At 36.5% G+C, this 20,533-nt stretch overlaps 1 protein-coding gene across 6 annotated transcripts in view; it reads right to left on the bottom strand.

Annotated features, from left to right (window-relative positions):
- ST6GALNAC3 (ST6 N-acetylgalactosaminide alpha-2,6-sialyltransferase 3) overlaps positions 1–20,533 on the bottom strand; it is a 496,004-nt gene that overhangs the window by 110,617 nt on the left and 364,854 nt on the right. For 2 of the 6 annotated variants that reach the window (XM_023528022.1, XM_023528023.1), the window contains exons 4-5: positions 5,793–5,922; positions 5,464–5,507 (exon numbers count right to left, since the gene is read on the bottom strand). The exons of 2 other annotated variants lie outside the window; for them this stretch is intronic. In XM_023528022.1, the coding sequence (XP_023383790.1) occupies positions 5,464–5,507; positions 5,793–5,922 (174 nt within the window). The remainder of the gene's footprint in view (positions 1–5,463; positions 5,508–5,792; positions 5,923–20,533) is intronic. 2 more of the 6 variants (XM_023528025.1, XM_023528024.1) reach the window with 1 other exon arrangement.

Below are 20,533 nucleotides of genomic sequence, written 5' to 3'. Positions count from 1 at the left end.
CAGAAATAGATATACAGATTATTTGATATTCAAAATTGGCCTATATTTTAAAATCTATACACTAGATCTTTACATCCAATAAAAAATGACTCATCTTTAATATCTATAGAACAATTTGTAGCCATATATAGTTTATAAAATTACCGTAAATTTGAAAAGTAAAAATTAGTCTTAATTTTCTAGCTAGAGTAATAAAAAAGCACCCCTTCTTGCAAAACAAAGAAAAACCATAAAAATATAACTCTCCAATTATAAACACAAAGAAAAAAAAAACCTTACTTTTTTTTATTATGGTGGCATTGGTTAATAAAATCTGGTAAGTTTCAGGTGTACAATTTAACAGTAAGGCATATATATTTACATGGTATGTTCACCTTCCATGGTTAGATTACTGTCACCACATATTTGACTCCTTTTCCCTATCTCCGTCCCCTCTCTCCCCTCCCCCTCCTCTCTGGTAACCACTAGTCTATTGTCCATGTCCATGAGCCTCTGCTTGTTTGTTCTGTTCGTTTGTTTCTTTTAGGTTTATATCCCACATATAAGTGATATCATGTCGTTTTCAACTTTTCCTGTCTTATTTTCCTGGCTTATTTTGCTTAGCATGATTTACATTTAATAAATGTTGACATTAAGAGGAAATCAAAATTAAAATCAAAATATGTTTAGAAGTAAATAGCAGTGAATACATATCAAAATGGGTTAATCCAAAGATAAAACTCAATGGAAAAATTGTAGCCTTAAATGTACTAATTAAAAATGAAAACTGAAAAAATAAGGAAAATAATTAAATAATCAACTTAATGATGTAATAAACAACAAAGGAAACAAAAGACGGTTAAAGGAAGGAATTAATAAAAATAGAAAATAAGCAGCAATAATTGAAAGTAAACCTTAAAAAAATAGGCTTGATTAATCACATCAAAAGCTGATTCTTTGCAAGAATAAGTAAAATGTATAAAAAATTGATGTCTAATGAAAAATTATGAGGTAAGCTAGATAAAAATAAAATAATTAACTTTTTATATGCCAAAAATAAAGCATTAAGAGCATATTTAAAAAGTCATAGCCACTGAAACAATAAAACTACAAAACATGAGCATAAACCTACCCAAAATGTACAATACCTAAATGAAGAGAATGATGACATTTTATCATAAGACATAAAAGGAGACTTGAATAAATAAAATGATATATGATAGTCTTGGGTGGGAAGAGTTCACATATTAAATGTGTTGATTCTCCCAATATAAATCTACAAAGTTAATAAAATTCCAAAAAATTTCAAAAAAGTTCATCAAAATCTCATGATTATTAATCGATTTAAACAGACAAATTTTTAGTTTACATGGAACAATAAAATGTTCAAGAATCTCAAAGAAATTTTAAAATTAAACAATATTAGAGATCTGTTTCAGCATATATCAGATTTAAAAACAAAATGATAAAAGGTCTTGAAATAAGGGAAAACACTGATTTTAATATATATGTATACTGAAACTTCCATATTGAAAAAGCTATGAGAAGCAAAGTTGAAAGATAACTAGGATAAAATACCTAAAACATCTATAATACACAATGGTTTACTATTCCTTTTACAGAGTTGTTTTTTTTTTTAATTATAAAGACAAGTAAGCAAATAGAAATCTGAACAAAGGACCATTCACATAAAGAAATACATGTGGCTAAGAAACTTATGTAACATTTATCAATCTCACTAGTGTGGGAGAGTACAAATTAAAATAAGAAGATAGTTTATTTGCACATTAGATTGAGAATGTAGAAAAAGATTGATAGTATTTTTGAAAATGTGGTGAAAAGAGAAAACTCGGATACTATTCAGGCACAGCTCTTTTTGAAGCTGTCAGTATATAGCTAACAAAATACAAAATTCACATACTCCCTGACCTAGTAACCTCCCTTAGAATCACTCCCAGCAAAAATCTTGCAATTATAGAAAAGCCAAATGTAACAATAGCAAAGTCATATATAGTAATAGCATACGTAGTAATAGCAAAAAAAAGTAGAAAAGACTTTTTTAATTGTGGTTATAGAAACCCAACTCAAATAATTTAAGCAAAAAGCAAACAAATACCAAAAGAAAAAACCATATATCCATTTAACACATACAAGAAAGTACATATGTGTGTATACATCCATGTATATGTATGTTTATACACATATATATGTATGGATATCCAGATATATATTTTCTAAGACGTATTGTTAGATGAAATTAAAAAAAAAAAACTCAAGAGGAAGAATAATTTTGAGAGTTGAATTCCATCTAATAAAAAGCAGCAGCAGAAAGAACAAACCACCTAAGTACCTAGTATGTACATGTGTGTGTATATGCATAGAAAAACAGCTATACTCTTACTAGAGGTTACCCGTGGAAAGCAATGTGTGTTTGAAGGAGAAATAAAGGCAATCTTTCATATTTTTAAATTCCATTTTCCACATTATTAAACTCATCCCCTACATAACCATAATATTCAAGCATGAGGTTTCTCATGTAAAAACAATCTTGTAAGAAGAAGAAATGATGTTTGGTAGCACAAAGGTAGAAGAGACTAATGCCAGGGAATAATCCTGAATTTGTACCCTAAGATACAGTCCCTGATCTTTAGGAGGTTAAGGGAGATAAATATTTCTCAGATTGCCATGATACCATCATAGAGGTCTGTAAGAGAAGTGAAAACAGGTTATGGGAGAAGTCAGGAGAGAGCTATTACCTCAAATACATTATCTAATAATTCATTTTGTTCTACCACTTAATGTTGAGAGGAAAATTCAATTCATTTGAAATCATTTATTCATATTCCTAAACTGAACAGCATATTGATTTTGATATTCGTTTTCACTGTATTCAAGAGGCCTTCAATGTGGAGCCCTTTCCATTCTTAAGTGTCTTCAAATCACCCAGAATTGTACTGCCACTCTTTGAATGTCAAAAAGGCACAGTCACAATAAAGGGAGGTGCTTTCCTGCTCAGTTTAGTTGGCTTTAACAAAAATTGGCTTAATGGCCTTCAGGTGCCAGGCATGGTGCCAGGCCTGGAGAAGGGATGAAAATTCTATGTCCTTGCTCTGAGGAATCTTCAGATCTACTGGGGAGAAGAGAGGCATAAATGTTGGAGCTGTGCTCAGGGCACTGTGGGAGACAAGGGAGGGCATCCTACATAGATGGGGATGGAGGGGACTGGCAAAGGGCAGAGGTGGGCATTTGAGGAGAAACTTGAACAATAGCAGGGTTTACTTGGGGAAAGGAGGTGTGGAGGGCAGGTCCAAGGGCGTGAAACACGCAGCTGCCTGCAGGGAGATGGAATCCACTCTTTCGGGACTTTAAATAGTAAGAGCGAGTGGGGGAAAGAGAGTGTGGAGGTGAGGTCAAAGAGGTGGACCGCAGGTCAGGTTCTTGAGGGCTTTGAATGGAAAGTTACATTTTATTCTGGGCAAGAAATAAAAGTTTTGAAGCGCAGAGTTCAATTTATTTTAAAAATAGATCGCTCTGGTGTAGGATGAGAGAAGACGGCAGGGACACCAGTTGGGAAACACTGGCAAAAAATACAATGTCCTGAACTAGAGTGGTAAAAATCAGTAGGTAGGGAAAGTGGAGATGTGTTTGAGAAACGATCTCGGGTGTCAATTTACCAGACTTGAGTTGTGACGATTAAATGAGTTCATATATACAAAGGCCTTAGATCAGTATTTGGCAAATAGTAAACACCATGGAACGGGTATTGTTATTCTTGGATACTTTACATTTTCTGCTCCCTCTTCTTGGACCCTTTCTCTGGTCCCATGGCTCACTCTTGTTGCCAATATAACATCCTTACATTCTATGCGCTTTCTCTGGCTGCTAGACTGCAGGGTCTCTATCTCATTTGTATTGCTTACTCTAGCACCCAGCGTACTACCTGGCATAAGATCTTCAAGGTATTTTTGGTGAAGGGTAGGAATCAAAGTCCATAATAACTTACACATGCTATTTTTAGCTCAAAATCATGCCTTCAAATGTAAATAAAGTAAATTCAGCAGGAATACCCATTCTGAAGTTTGTGTACAGAACTTTACCTGTACTGTGGGTTAAAACCACGTTCTACATATTTATGTGTGAGCTCTTATTCTAACATGGAACATCCATGCCATTTAAGCCTTTGATTTTATTGTCAGAAGATGATATTTTGAGATAGCCCACCAGATTTTAACTGTGCCCCAAAGAGTCAGGTTCAGCCCTCACAAAACAAACACACTCTGTACCACTTTCAGGCTGATAATTTAATGGATTGAGAAATTCCTTCTTCTCTGATGTAGGTAGGATAATGGCCCCATAAAGATGTCCACATCTTAATTCCTGAAATCTGAGAATATGTCACCTTACAGGGCAAAGGAAATTTTGTCATTGCAATTTAATTAAAGATCTTGAGATGGGGAGATTATCCTGGATTATTCAGGCCCAGTGTAATCACAAAGATCATTATAGGAGAAAAAGGGAGACAAGAGAGTCAGAAAAGGAGATGTGATGTGACAATGGAAGCAGAGGTTTGAGTGATGTGGGGCCATGAGCTGAGGAAAGTGGACAGCCTCGCATTCTTTGCTAGAAAAGGTAAAGAAACAGATTCTTCCTTAGAGCTTCCAGGAGGAATGTAGCCCTGCCAACCCATTTTTGACTTTTAACTTCAGAATCATAAGATAACAAATGCATGTTGTTTTAAGACACTAAGTCTGTGATAATTTCTTACAGCAGCATTGGGAAACTAATATATCCCTTAACTCAGATCTCACTGGTACGAATAACGTCCATTTTTTTTTTCCCCCAGTTATTTGTTCTTTTTGATGTAGTTCCAATATCTCAAGAACTGCTTTTACATTTTAAAGTGTCAGAGTACGCATGGCTTCTCATTCTTTTTATGATTCTAACCAAGATATTGTTATCGTATCAGCCCAAACAACCCCAGTACTATAAATTTCCATCTATTCTTAATATGAAAGTCAATTTGACCCAAGCCAGTTCTCTGAATTTCTGCCAATATTTTTGGAACCATTCATTGAATATAAATTGGATAGCAACTATACTCATCCCTTTTATCTTTCATTTTGTGTTCATTTGTTTATTTGCCTGTTTTTTTCCCTTAGATTCTACTTTTGATAAAAGATACTTCCTTAGAATTCAAATAATTTCATATCAACAAAATCTATATGAACTACTAGAATAACTCTGTTGGTCTTTCCAGAATAAATGATCCCATTCCTATTTCTTGATGAACTTAAAATGACAAGCTGTTCAATTCTTAGACCCTTACATTAGGAGCATCTCTGACCTAGAAAATTCTGTCTTAGTAAGGTATTTATTCTACATGTATATTATACATACCAAGTTAACTTCCTATGCTCACCATCTGGTTTATCCAGGCTATTTTAATATATTTTTACATGATGAAACAAAACAAAACTTTCTTACCGGTTCTTAAATAAGAAATATGCTGTCACTGTTTCAGACGTCACCTGAAAATTGTAAAAGTGACACTGTGTTCCAGAATATGTAAAATTTTAGAGCATGAAATGGAGAGTATGAAAGAAGACTAAGGGGTATGTGCTGCCTGATGTTCACCTAGAAATCTGAGTTACAGGTCAGCTTCTGGCTGGTGCCTACTATGAAGCCCTCTTCTCTCCCTCACTACCCTTTCTAGAATCTCTTCTAGATTCCTTTCTCAGCAACATAAGCTCTAGTGGCAGACTACTGGATGTCAGGCTTCAGCAATACTGGGGCCCAAGTGACAAATTTCAAACCTGATGCAGCCTTCCTAAGTCTTTTTGCAGGAACTCCAGTGGTTGTTTTGTCCACAGACATAGGAGTGTTGAAACTTTTCTGCCATTGCATCTCCATTGTGCTGGGCCACATCTCTCTAAGGCAAGTTTACTAGTCAAGATAAAAAAGTGAAAGGAGTCAATAAGCACATTAAAAGATGCTAAACACCTTTAGCCTTTAGGAAAATCCAAATCACAACCACACGGCCACTATTACTACTGATACTACTCACAGCCACTAAGATGGCTAAAATAAAAAGACATAAAAACAAGTATTGGTGAGAATGTGGAGAAATTGGAATACTCATTCGCTGCTGGCTGGAATGTAAAATGATGCAGCTGCTTTAAAAACCAGTTTAGCACTTGCTCGCAAGGCTACACATAAAGTTACCCTATGACCCAGCAATTCCACTCTTAGATATATACTCAAAAGACATGAAAACTCACGTCTACACACACAAAAAAACTTGTATATGAATGTCTATAGCAGCGTTATTCATAACAGACAAGTAGAAACAACCCAAACATCTATCAGTTGATGAATGAATAAATAAAATGTGGTATAACCATACAATGAAATATTATTTAACCAAAAAGGGGAATGAAATAATGATCCTTTTAACAACATGGATAAACCTTGAAAACATTATGCTAAATAAAATAAGTCAGTTACAAAGAACCACATATTATGACTCCTTTTATATAGAATGTTCAAAATAGGCAAATCCATAGAGACAGAAAGTGGATTAGTGGTTTTCTAAGGCTAGCAGAACCAGAAAATCTGAGGGGTGACTGCTAAGAGTTGTGGGGTTTTTCATTTGGGGTGATTAAAATGTGCTAAAATTGATTGCAGTGATGATTGTACAACTCCGAATATACTGGATGCCACTGAATTGTATAATTTAAATGAACAAACTATATGGCCTGTGAATTATATATTTCATACATTTTTTTTTTTAAAGAAAGAAGTGGGATGAATGAATATTTCCCTCCAGATTATTTCCCGAATTGCATTACTGGTTGTCTAACCCATATACCTCTTCCAGCCTTACCTGCTTTTTACTTAGGACTGACAGAATCAAAACCAGCAGTAGCTCTGAGAAGCACAATGCCAAATTGGCCAGAATTTTATGTTCTGTTTCATTTGTGAAATAATGGCTAGCAAAGGCATTTGCTTAATCCTGCTTGCTTCTTTCAGAAAACTACTGCCACAGCCCAACTGAATGTCATATTTCATTATTTTCAAAGGGATGCTCATCTTAAATATTTATTTCTGTTCTCTACCACTCACATTGAAAGGCTTCACTCCACTATGTCAACATTCATATGTATTTACTTCTGTGGACTTCTAGTCATTTCTCCAGAGCCTGCTCACCACAGAGAGGTGATAGCTGATTGCCTTTAACACAATCTGATCCAAACTTCCATAGCCAAATTGTCTCCAGCTTCCTCTTTTCACTAGCTAAGCCACCTGCCTTGGACCTGAAACCCCCATTATTAGCCTCACCTTTGGAATAAGACAGTGAAATCCTCCTTGAACTCTAAATGAGCCTTGGAGAGGAAAACATATTGATAAACTCCCACATACGTCCCACAATCTAGGAGGGTTTTGCTATGTTGGGGACCTCAGCACTAGGAAAATGCACAGAGCCATGGAAAGCCTCAGGGAAATGAAAAGTCTGTTTACATGGGTCACTGAAAGAGAGAAAGGGACCACTAAAGGCAAGATAAGGTTTTAGTCTAAGAGATCTTTCATTTAGTTCACAGTTTTGCCTGGGACAAGCTCAAATTCCTTCCTTCCTGGGACAAGTCTTCCTTTTTTCCATTACAATGCAGTCTCACTTTAATACTATTGAACCTCAGTCATATTTTAGTGATAATAGAAGTTGTTGCTCTCTCCCCTTGAGTATAAATCAGCTAATAAAGATTTGCAAGAGCCCCAAGATTCAACAGGGTGCGGGGTTGTGCCTAATGCAAGCAGAAGACCGCCCTGATCTCACGGGCTCCATTTCCAAGGGCCTCAGCAACACTCCAGAGTTTATTAGCATATGATGTGTCAAATAAAACCTATATTTTATATAAAACACATTATTAAATAATGATTATGTCTCAAGGTAGAAGCTGAACATATTTCATTTTTTTCTTTGCTGTTAAATAAGGAGGCTGCCCTCAGTGGCTGTTGACAAGTACAAACAGTCAAATCGACACTGTGCCTGGTAGTGAAATTAAGTGGCATCTCTTCCTCCTATGCACATGCTGCCCCACATGTCTTTTAAAAAATTATTTCTGATTGTTAAGGTTAGCAAAGGTGAAAGATTCATGATAATGTAGCCTAAGGCCCTCAATTCTAAGCTCTATTTTCAGTGCTTTTAATATACAATGTTGCATTTCAAGCAATGTATAGCCAGAGGGACTAGTTTTGCTTCTCCAGAGATACAGAGGTGATTCTACATCTTAACTTATTGAAATCCTTGCCTCGTTGGAAATAAAATTCTCCAATTAGGCTGAGTCTTGCCGATTTGGGCTCCTGTCTAGGTTGTACTGGGGTCTATTTATAAAGTGAAGAACAACCACTCTCTGTGGTGTCAATAATTGATGATGTAGGACAAGCTCTAGTTTGATTACATGTCTAAATGTTATCTGACATATTATCCTGAGTTCCTGACTTTTTCAATAATAGTTTTGGCTGCCCATTTCTTGCCTTAGTATGCCAATTAGCACATCTCCACTGAAAATAATAATGCTTCTCGTATATAACAGAAAAAATTTAGCCATATTACCCGATATAGAATTTTCTTCTTTTTAGTAGGACAATGATACCCACCTCCTCATAGGCCATGTTGTTTCATATGTAAAATTACAAGATGAAAGACTAGGACTAGAATCATCTGAGCTCTCTATCATTGAACAAGGTCATACCTGAAGTATGCTAGGGGAAAAAAAAAAAAAAAAAAACAGTGAGTGCGATCCTATTAAAATGTTTCCATACATCAGAATAGTTTTCCACAGTCTGTCTTTTTAAAATATCAATACTAATAGGTACTGCTACTTAATAGTTTAGAGAAGCTCAAATCACAAATAATGTAATTCTAGCAACAGTAAAATCTCACTGACTATGATCTAGTGTGACACTGGACCACAAGTTATGTTAGGTTCTTTCAAGTCTAAGACTCCATACAGTAGAAGGCCCTAAACACCATGGTGTCACCCTCTAACATAAGCATCTAAATGTTCTTTAAGTATCCATTCTTGGGTTTCCGATGCTATATGTGTTTGATCCACATTTATACTTCCGTGTACTTTTAAATACGGATTACTTTCATGTAATATAAATGCATAATTCTCACACTAAATATTGAAGCCACATTAAACATTCAACCATTCATTTATTCCCCAGACATTTATTTAATACTTTAGTGGGTTGAATTTGTTTTCTTGTGTTATGGTAAAAAGAACAGCAGTTTGTGATAAAATAGACTTAGGTTTGAAGATATGGTCTTGGGCAAGTTATCTAATCTCTACTTGCCTCAGTTTCTTCTGTTCGATGGTGTTATAGATTAAATTGTGCCTCCTAAAATGTGTATTTTGGAATTCTAACCTTTTGTACCTCAGAATGCGACCTTATTTGGAGATAGGGTCTTTGTAGGGGTAAGCACGTTCAAATGAAGTCATCGGGATGGACCCGAATCCAATATAACTAATGTCCTTAGAAAAGGAGGAAATTTGGACACAGACACACATAGAAGGACCATGTGAAAACACATGGGAAAAGACAGTCACCTACAAGCCAAGGAGAACAGCCTGGAACAGATACTTCCTTCACAGTCTTCAGAAAGGAAGCAATCCTGTCAACACTTGATTTTGAACTTCTAGCCTCCAGAACTGTGAGACAATAAATTTCTGTTGTATAAGCCACCTACTTTGTGGTACATTTTGTGGCAGCCCTAGCAACTTTATGCAAATGGAAATAATGATACTTCAAAAGGTTATTTGAGAGGATTAAATATTGTGGCAGACATTGTTACTTTCCTGAAAACCATCACCTTCTCCACTTGCTTAACAGAGCTCCGATTTTAATATTGGTATCAGGAAGATATCCCTTAATCTCAAAAATGTGGATGCAGTCCCTGGGGTAGGGTGAGCATGTGACACAGCTATGGCCAATCAGATATGAAGGGAAACTGCTAGGGGTTCTGAGTAAGATGTATTTTCCTGATAGGAGAGTCACAGGTGGAGAAACACTGCCCTTTGTCAACCTTTGGCTCAAGGCTTGGAAGTGAATTCTGGGAGGATGTGATGCTTGATACTGCCACAGCTGTTCAGATTGTGGGAATAATGGGGTTTCAAAAGTATCGCAGAGATGGTGAACTGATCAGGAACTCTGATTTCATTGATTGGCTGAATCAGTTCCAGTGACTGCCTATATGCAGACTGGTTGTTGAAGCTTCTATAGCTCTGCTCCTCTTTCCTTCCTTTGAGGCTTACTCATTTAGGTTACCTTGGTATCCTGCTTCTCTATCTGTGGTTTCATTAATTAGGAAGAACTGCATTTAACCTGTCCATCAAGCATATTTTATCCTTTTCTTCTTTACTCATCTCTTAAAATTTGTTTCCCTCAGTCAGTTTCCCCCTAGACTGATCTCTCCTGCTATTTCAGATCAACAAAATGATTTACTCTTTCTTGGTGTTTGTTTCTGCGTGACTTAGAGCACAATCTCCTGGGATAAGAAATTTGCCTTTTGAATCATTTGCCTTGGGAATTTACAAATTACAGATGGAGCATGACCATGCCTTTGGTGAGTACCCATAATAGAGAATGGATGAGGAAGAGACTAGACCAGGCTTTGGCCTTTTCCACCAGGAGGTCAGTGGTTTAATTTGGCTCAAGGTAATAGCAAGCAAAGCTCCAAATGAGAAATGGCTTGCAGGAGGAGGCAGAGGGGAGAGAGGAAAAGGAAAGGAGTGCATTTTAAACTAATTTCCAGTTAATACATTCTATCAACATTGGCACAAGGGTAGAAAAGAAAAATATCTCTTTCTTCTCCTCCTGGGGTTCTCCCCTTACTACCCTAGGAGTAATCGTTATGTATTATTCCAGGAAAGGTTTATGAATGTGTGGTCACATATAATTATAGATAATGTTTACTTATATATAGCCTTTTTATTCAGCACAAATGAGTTCACTGTAAATCTGATTTTGCAACCTGTTCTTTTATTTCAAACTACATTTTGGATATCTTTCCACATCTATATTCATTCCATAAATGTCTGGGTAAAAGGTGAAGTTACTTTCCTAAAATTGTGTTTCAGAAAAGAAGGACAATTATCTTTGGGTCCTTGCAAAGTCTCTCAGATTATGGGAAGCTTTCCTCATTGTTTAATTTTGAACAAAAGATTGTTGTTTGGGGAAGATACATCAGCCTGAAACAACCTCAATCAACAGTAGTTTCGAATGCTTATTGAGGTTATTTGTTGGAATTGCTTAAAAGTTTATCAAGAATTAATCCTTACTGCTAGTGGTAAGAATTCAAAGTTTCCAATTTGAGATTGTGTAAAAAAGCCTTTCAAAGATCATCTAATAAGCAACAAATTAGTTATGTTGTGAAATCCTACATATACCCCTACAGAATAAATAATAATAAAACAAATTTCCTGATGTTATGTGAATGGGTACTTGTGGTTTGGGATAAAATTTCAAGTGAAAGCATCTTATGTGAGCCAGCAAATGCTGCATTCTCAAGTAACAGATGGAAATAAGTCAAGTGTACTCTGAAAAATGTGTATAGATGATTCAGACAAGAGCTGGAGTTTGTTAAACTGCTGTTACAGTGGCATGTGAAAGATTTTAAAAAATACTAATTCAAGAAATGCAAAGAGTGAAAATACTTCCAAAGTAATATATTACATGTGATCTTTGTGTGTAACTAGATTAATAAATACAAATAGGCTTTTGATAATTTCATTTATAATTCTAAAAGGATATACATGTAAGTTGGCCAGTCTTTAAAAAAATCTTCACATTGGAGAATATGACATTGCTTTATATTCTAAGTGACTTTTTATGAGTGTGTAATGAAAGATTTATCCCATTCATAAGGGCTTCCTAGTATTCCATAATAGAGATGCAACATGGTTTATTTGGCCAGTTGTCTACCAATGTCCATTTATATTGTATGTTCTGCAATTACAAAGTTGTGATTAATTTCCTCAGATGTATCTTTATGCATTCTTGCAAGTATGTCTATGGAATAAATTCCTCCAAGTATAATTTCTGGGTCAATTTATATTATAATTGAATGGAATTTTCTATTCCTTTCTTTCTTTCTTGCTCACCGAGAGGGAGGTCCTATCAGTTTACTGCATTTGAATTACACTATCAGTGGTGGTCAGAATCAGCAAAGGAGATGTTTTTATTATCTTATATATTTCGCTCTGAAGCCCATAGGGCCCCTTCCCCTCCACTAAAGCCCAGGACACAACAGGAATCCACCAGCAGGAGATCTAATAGAACTGAGAACCTGGAAGCTGCAAATCTGGGAGAAGATCAGAAAGATAAAAAGGCAAGCTGGGAAGAGAGAGAACCATGGGAAAAGGTGGTGAGAGAGGGTGTAGAAAAGGAAATTAGAGCAGAGACTCCTTGACCTTCATCTGAGTTGGCCTCTGTAGTTTGTTAAGTGACCCAATGGACAGAGCAAACATATCCCCTGGGCTTCATATATATTTTATTTCCGGTAATGGGATTCTACTTTCACACTCTACCAGATATTATGAGCACTACTAAGAGATTATAATAAATATTGCCAAATTGCCCTCCAGAAAAGCTGTTTCAAATTATTCTCCCACCAAGAGTTTTCCCCCATATCCTCATCAATGATTTGCATCATTAAACTTTTTAATTATTGTGAATTAGTGAAAAATGATATATAATGGTATTTCTTTAATTACATATAAGCTTAAGCACCTTTTCACGGTCATTGACCAATTATATATCTTCTTTGCCTACTCCGTTTTTGATTGTTTATATATTTTTGTATTGATATGTAAAGAGCTTGCTGTATATTAAGGAAATTAACCATTTGTCAAGTGGGGCAAATTACTTCTCCATTTGTTATTTCTCTATTTGTGTTGTTTAATTAATTAATTAATATTACTATGCAGAAGATTTATATTTTTATGTAATCAAATTTACTGTTTTTCTTATATCTTCTGTTGGTCAAGACACCCCTTCAACATTTTCATAAACTGTAGTCTAACATTCAGAAAATCCTGCCATGCATCTTGTCAGTAGTGGAAACTGGTGGTTAGGAAAAAACCTAATCATTCACTCTTCTTCTCCTAGGGGTTCTAACCAATTGAGAAGAGAAACAATAAGCCAATTAGTGATCACGACGAAGCATCATTTGTTATTGTTATTGATGATAACAAGCACTGGGGAATATGAAAGGACCTCCTACCACTTTCTGAGGGGACCACATGCCTCTAACTTGGCCAACAGGTGCAAATAGAAATGCAGAGACCAAGAGGGCAGAACCCTGGCTAGGCTGCTAGAAGCAACTCCTCTGTGTTTCTGGGTGACATCATAAGGGCAAGGACCTCACAGCAGGACATAGGTGTATAGTGGCTGAAAGAAGGGTCAGACTTAAGGTGGCTTGGGTGAGCTTGAGTTGTGGTCTTGCCTTTGACCGACATGGTCAAAGACACAGAAGCTGTCCACATTCTCTTTTTTTCAGAAGTGGCCCTCCCTTGGGGTGAGTGATGGCACTGGGAGAAAGGAAGTGTCATTCTCTTCAATACTGCCCACGTAGAGGTGCTGAATAGAACTCCCTTGACTTATTTTGGAAACATGAAGAAGAGAGATCTGTATTAACCTCCTAAGATTGTGGCTTTGAAGCGGATCTTTGGATGAATCTACCAACAGTTGCTGGGCATCTTTAGGCAAGTTACTTAAAGTATCTGAATCCCAGCTACCTCTTCTCTAAAATGAAACATGAATACCTACCTGCTTGAGTAGGTGAGAGAATTAAAGAGACAATATGTGTAAGATACTTAAAGTAACTGGAGGTAAACTTGAACTCAGTAAACGCTGGTTTTCTTTCTATATCCTCCTAAATCTTTTCTAAGGACCAAACTTAGTTTTGCTCATTCACCTCAGTGAAAATGAATAGTCACAGATCAACCTTCCATTGATGATTTGGCTTCATGTTTCTGAAGCAAAATAATATCATTTCTTTTATCCTCTTCCATCTTTGCCCAATTTTCCAGCCTTGGACTCTATCATGTCTCTCTTCAGAATGCTCCTCTAATACTCTTCATTTCTTTTAATTTGGGCAACAACAGACTGGGTATTGGGCTCTGCTCCCCAAGACCATGAAGATCCAACAGGCTTTCTTCTCCTATCCCCACCCGACACTGCCCACCATTATACCTCACTCTTGACCAGGAACTGGAGAGCTCCTTTCTTTGAATTCAAGTGGTATCAGTGACTCCTCATTTCCTGCCATTCTAGACATTACAGCTCCCCCTTCCTCAGAGAATCCCAAATTAGGGTTATTAATACTCGCGACTCAGTCTCTTGAAGAAAGCGGATATATCTGACACCTTTGGCAAGGTTCCAAATTATAATAATTAAAAAGAAATCCCCACAAATTAATTAAAAATAAAAGAACAAATACCAAACTTTTCAATATCTTCAACCGCTGTAGAAGACAGACAGCAGAATGGCCCCAGCATTGGAGAAAGCTCCCATCTGAGGCCACAGAGCAGTCTGCCTTAGTGGGCAGTGACTTCCGGTTGCAGACATATGGAGAAGTCGTTTGTTTCTCATTTACCCAACAGATAAGAATATGGAAATAGTCTCAGTCCATTTGTTTGATGGGCCTCCTAAGCCAGTAATAAACAAATCAATACAATTAGTTTTGGCTCATCATCATTAAGGAACCTTCACTGCTGGGACACAATTTAATTACACCTCTAGCTCTATAGGAAAGAAACCTCTCGAGGTGGGTGGCTTCTTTTGAGGTTATAAGAAAGTGGCAGTGGGTGGGAAGGCTCAGTCTTCATGGCTCTTTGAGGACTTTGTGCATGTGTATGGCACAGCGGGAGTCTGCCCAGGATAGTTCTAAGTGCTCCTGCTACCAGTTCTTGGGAATTGAGCAAATTTGCATTCTGTGTGGAGCTCAAAATTACAACAATTCTCACAAATTGAAACGGTGAATAAAAATTAAAATGAGGATGTCTAATCCAGAACTGAAATCAAACTGGAAGCCAGAATGCCTGGCATGGGCCCTCTGCATCCCTCTGTGACAATGACAGAGTTCCAGAACTGCCTTCTGCCTCAGCTTTTCCAGCTCAGTCTCTGGCACGTTATGACTAACCAGGAGCTGATACTCTGTAAATGAGACCTGTGACCTTAACATTGTTCATAGAAAGCACTCTTTGGACCACGGTTGGTGTTCAATGAACTTACAGTCAGATAGATTGTTTCACATAGACAGAGGAACTGTTTTGCATCTTACCACTTCCTTCCCTCACCTCTAAGTAGAACTCAGCTTTAAACCAAATCTAAAGAGATGATTATCCAACTGGAATCACTATAATTTTGTTTTGGAAGTGATCTTAGAAAGATCGGTGTGACCAACATCTAAGTTTCAAATTAGGAAACTAAGGCCCAGAGAATTTGCCTAGGTTGCCCAGCTTGATGAGGACAATCGGTGTTTGAATCAAAAACTCAGTTGGAGAGTTCTCTTTGCTATATCACCCTAACAAGTCCGTATTTCCAAAGTTCTCTGTTAGGGAAGAGTCCCAAATCAAAATCTTTTGAAAGTTTAATTTGTTATTTCAACTTGTAATCTTTTCCCACTGGATTCCATGGAAGAATCATCACTGAAGAAAAATGATTTGTACAAGTTTATGCGGCTTCTAATTTACAGGAGCCAGTAATCAATTAAATATATATTTTTGGAGTTGACTTTATCTTTATTTTTTTTCCAAAAGTGAGTGAAATACATATTGATCTTAAAATCTATATTTAAACATATGGAAGGGTTGTATAACTAGATATTACAATTTGAAGGTAAGTTACCTAGGAGAGCTTTTTGATCCTTAGAAGACTGTGATGTGAAAAATAACTTTATTTTTTACTAAACTAGCAAAATTTAGAGATTGATTGTTATAGTACTTACTATTACTTTCTCTAACACATCAGACTTTTCACATCATTGTTTAAGATTTCAAAGGCAGCCACAATAATAAATCCTCCCTTAAGCATCTAATTCATATACAACAATAGTATGATAAATATTCTTTTATTTTCAGCAATCTCTAATAATAGTAAAATTAACTCTATTAGATTCTCTACTTTCTAATAACAGTAAAAAGTTCTGTTAAATTTTGTGGCACACACATAGTAAATATTGTGTGACACACACAAAATAGATAAGAAATGGTGAATTTTATGTGTCAACTTGACTGGGACACAAGGTGCCTAGACATTTGGTCAAACAGTATTCAGGATATGTTTCTGAGGGTGTTCCTGGATGAGATTAGCATTTTAATTGGGAGGCTGAGTAAAGCATTTTGCCCTCCCCAGTGTGGGTGGGCCTCATCCTATCAGTTGGAGGTCTGAATAGAAAAAAAGACCGATCTTCCCATGAATAATAGAAAATCATTCTGCCTGTTTTAAGCTGGCCTTTGGATTCAATATCAGCTCTTCTTAGTTCTCAAACCTATAGGCCTTTGGACTGGAACTACAACATCAGCTCTCTTGGGTCTACAGTTTGCTGCCCACAGATTTTGGAACTTGTCAGCCTTCATAATCACATAAGTCAGTTCATACATATATATATATACATACATATACACACACACACACACATACATATGTATATATATTTCATACTTTATATAATATATATATTAATGGTTCTGTTTCTCTACAGAACTCTAATACACAGCTATATTATATACAAGTATACAACTTGAATGGTTGTAAATTAACAAATGGATTAGAAAACCTGATTAAATAGGCTTCAGGGACTTAATAAGACAAACATTTCTTTCAAGAAAGAAAAGCAACTTTACCTAAAAAAAGAATACCCTTAGTAGAATGTGAGAAGTGAGACTGCTAGATATTTAACGTGGTGTGAATTCTAGAAAGCATGGGAGGTGGTCAAGATATCATTTAGCACTCAAAATGGATAAGAAATATATTAGGAAAATGCCACCATGTGTTCAGAAACCCTGTAACCAAGATTGAATCAAGATTATGATAAGACATTTTGACAGATATTTTATTTCAAAAACTTCATAGAGTTGCAGAGATTTACAGAGATATGAACATAGCAGAGCTCTACTAGGGGCTGAGGAAGAGGTGATAAAGGAATTCTGATGACACAAGGGAACAAATCTGGAGGCGTGGGACAGCTATCTGGACCTGCTCATATCTTCCGAGGAAATGACCCTGAACATATATACCATTTTTCTGATGGTGGAGACTCCTGATGAGTTGGGTAATATTAATTTGAAAATTTTCTGAATAACTGAACCCAACACCTCTTCTTCTTTAAGTACATATAATGAAATGACAGAGCAAGACAAATAAATAAATCAACACATGTTAAACATGTTTTGATATAAGACTAAACTGTACAATAAAAATATAGAAATCATACCTAATGTTTGCACTGTCTTTTATGCTGAATTTCTGAAAACACACCTATATCTGTTATCTCATTTAAAGCAGAGAGACAGCCATTCCCTTTGGACAGTCCAGGAAGGCTCGCATTCTAGAAAACTAGAAGATTTCCAACTAATAGAGCACATTTGAGAAATGGTTAATCAAAATTGAGAATCAGTACTTTGAGATCACAATGCAAAATTGGAGCAAAGGGACTACGACTATAGTTTTTGTGTATTTCTTTCATACTAAGATCACATTTCTAGTTTTGGTAAGCCCTAAATTCCCTTGCCTTACAAATCCCACTCAAAGAGTTATTGTGCAGTGTTGTCCCCTCGTCAGTTTCTCTAGGCTTGGTGTGCCCATAAGCCATGTATTCCCAATTGTGCAAACTCTACCCAGCAGCATCTACCTCTCTAGCCACTTGAAAAATCTCCAGCACAAGTAGTTTTATAACAGATATTTTTTGCTTCAAAAGACAGCATTCACTTTTGAAGGGTAGAATGATACAAGCAATTGAAAAAAATCTAAAATTGAACTTGATGGGAGTAAAATAATATATAAAAGTGAGTCTAATGGTACTTTAAAAATAAGTCAATAAACGTAAGATGTCAACTCTGTTTCATATTTCTGCACCCAACCCTGATAGGACCTGTTTTCAGGATGATATAAGGTTTTAGGGTTAGAAAAACAATTTAGACTGCCCCAGCCCCAGGGTATCAGCTGATCATTCCTTTTAGGAAAACAGGTGACAAAATATGGCTGGTAAATGACATTGCTGACATTACCCTATAAGAGATCTGCAGTACTCAAAAACTGCTCAAACCCATGTGCTTATTAGACTTAAATACTTATTTAACTCCCCAGTTGGTTTATACTGTACACTGGATAGCCTTACATCATGGCTTACTTCCATGCCCAAGTTAGGTTCACTTATTTACCTCCTTGCATCCCCATGTTGTTATAGACTGAAGAGTGGTTTGGTTTCCCAAGACACTTCACGTGGCATGGGTGGAATTCAGTGTTGTTGATAAGCTACTGCTAATCAGTTTTCTTCGAGCATGGACAAACCCCATTTAGCTTTTATTATCAAATAATCAGATATTTCATTTTCAATAATAACTGACGTTTTTTTCTTTTTTAAATTTATACTGTGCTGATATTTTTAGGTCTGTATTTTTTAGATGTAAGCCTATTTTTCTCAATTAAGCTTACTTATTCAAAAGCATCATCAAATCTACTATTTTATTTTATTTTATTCTATTTCACTTACCATTAATTATGCATTTAAAAAAATTTGTATAAGGATCTCTCGGTAATTCTGTAGGCCTATAGGACACCAGTAAGATTACTTCTGTTCATTAACTCACTGGACTTCCACTCAGCTCATTCTTAAAAGGGCAATGAGTTAACTCATTGGCAGGGAAAGACCAAAGATCACGCATGGAGTGACAAAACTTAGCCACAGTTAGGTTACTTAACTTTTCCGAACCTTAGCTAAATTGGAAGTTTTGACTGAACACTCAGCTCTCATACATATCAGATACCAAACTGATTTATGAGACAAAACGATCTGCAGGACTTGAAAAAAAAAAGACAACTAAATCCAATTGCACGGTCTTAAGTAAGTCAGCGACACAGAATATAAGAGGTTTGAGAGAGGAGGAAATTTGAGGGGGGATTTCTTTAACAAGAGCTATTCTGTGAGGTCTCTTCCCCAAAAGGGTGCTTGCCCCTTAACATGCAATCAAGCGAAAGAGACTTTGAAGAATCACTTGGAAATCTGTTATCTGTCCCCTGCAGCTGGGGAGATGTTGTGAACTGGCTTCTAACTTCTAGTGGCAACAATAGCTAGATGAGTGTCTCCCAGAGTTTCTAGGGACAAAAGTTGTGTGAATGTGTCCCTTAAATTAGACTTAGTCCATGTAAACAGGGGAACCAGAATGAGGTGGTGTTAGGTCCATTCTGTTCAATAGCGCCTTTGAGATGGAAAACTCATCAGATAGAAGCTGGAGGTGAGCCTCTCACCCCTCATTCCTGGGAACCATGGAAGGAGTAAGGAACCCGGCAGAGGAAGATGAATCATCACCTCTATCAAAAGAACTGTGCAGCTGAGAGGTTTCCAGAACTGAGGGTAGGAGGGGGATTCCAAAGAACACATGAATATGTTCCATGAAAGAAAAAAGTTTTATTATAAGCCAGGCTGTAACGTCACCTTACAGCAGAACTGGCCACGTACAAGTTTGCCTTTCCTCTTACTTCTTGCTCTAACTCCAAATGGCCCATAGATAGCAGCTAGCTAGTGCAGAGAGGAGCAAGAAAGAAAAAGAAACCAAATGCATCACATTTCCAGGCTGTGGGTCCACTGGGAGGAGAGGGAGTTGCTGCAATTTTTAATAAAGCTGGAATTTTGACTATTACATGGGACTGGACATTTAGGTGCCAAATACTGACAGTATTTTGTTTCTTAAAGAGGCGAGACTATTTTTACCACTTAAGACGTATCAGAAAAGCCATGTTAATACTCAAATTGATTTTTCATCCAGGAGCAAAGGAAAAACAATATATTTTAAAAAGAGAGGTGACGAAATATTTTATCATGACATTCCAAAGTTGTTGGTGCTCAATGTACTTAAGATACACACAACATACAAATACATATACTGTAAAATATTATGCTAAAAATTAAAGTGTCTACATAGACCACAACATAAAATAGATGCTAATTTATAAGGTCAACTCATCATATGCAGATTTTCATAAAAAAAGTTTTCAGACCTTAGAACTTACCTGCTTCTTTGAGAATCTAAGAGGGTCTGGAGTGTGGTGGAAGAAATTTCATCAGAAAACTCTTGCTTTACTGAATCTCCACCTCCCACTTCTACTCCAAATCTGGTGAGGGGATCCGCAAAAAGATCACTGGGAGATCTGTGGGTTGTGTTTCCTGGTCAGGAAATAGAACCTAACTAACCAGCCTATCCTCCCAGAGTCAGTCAGGCAGGGAGGTGACTATTTCCCATGGAGCAGATATGGGTTACATAAGAGAGAG

The sequence above is a fragment of the Pteropus vampyrus genome, unplaced genomic scaffold (genome assembly GCF_000151845.1).
Source record: "Pteropus vampyrus isolate Shadow unplaced genomic scaffold, Pvam_2.0 Scaffold22, whole genome shotgun sequence".
NCBI classification, from domain to species: Eukaryota; Metazoa; Chordata; class Mammalia; order Chiroptera; family Pteropodidae; genus Pteropus; species Pteropus vampyrus.
This window is presented reverse-complemented; position numbering and strand designations above follow the sequence as displayed.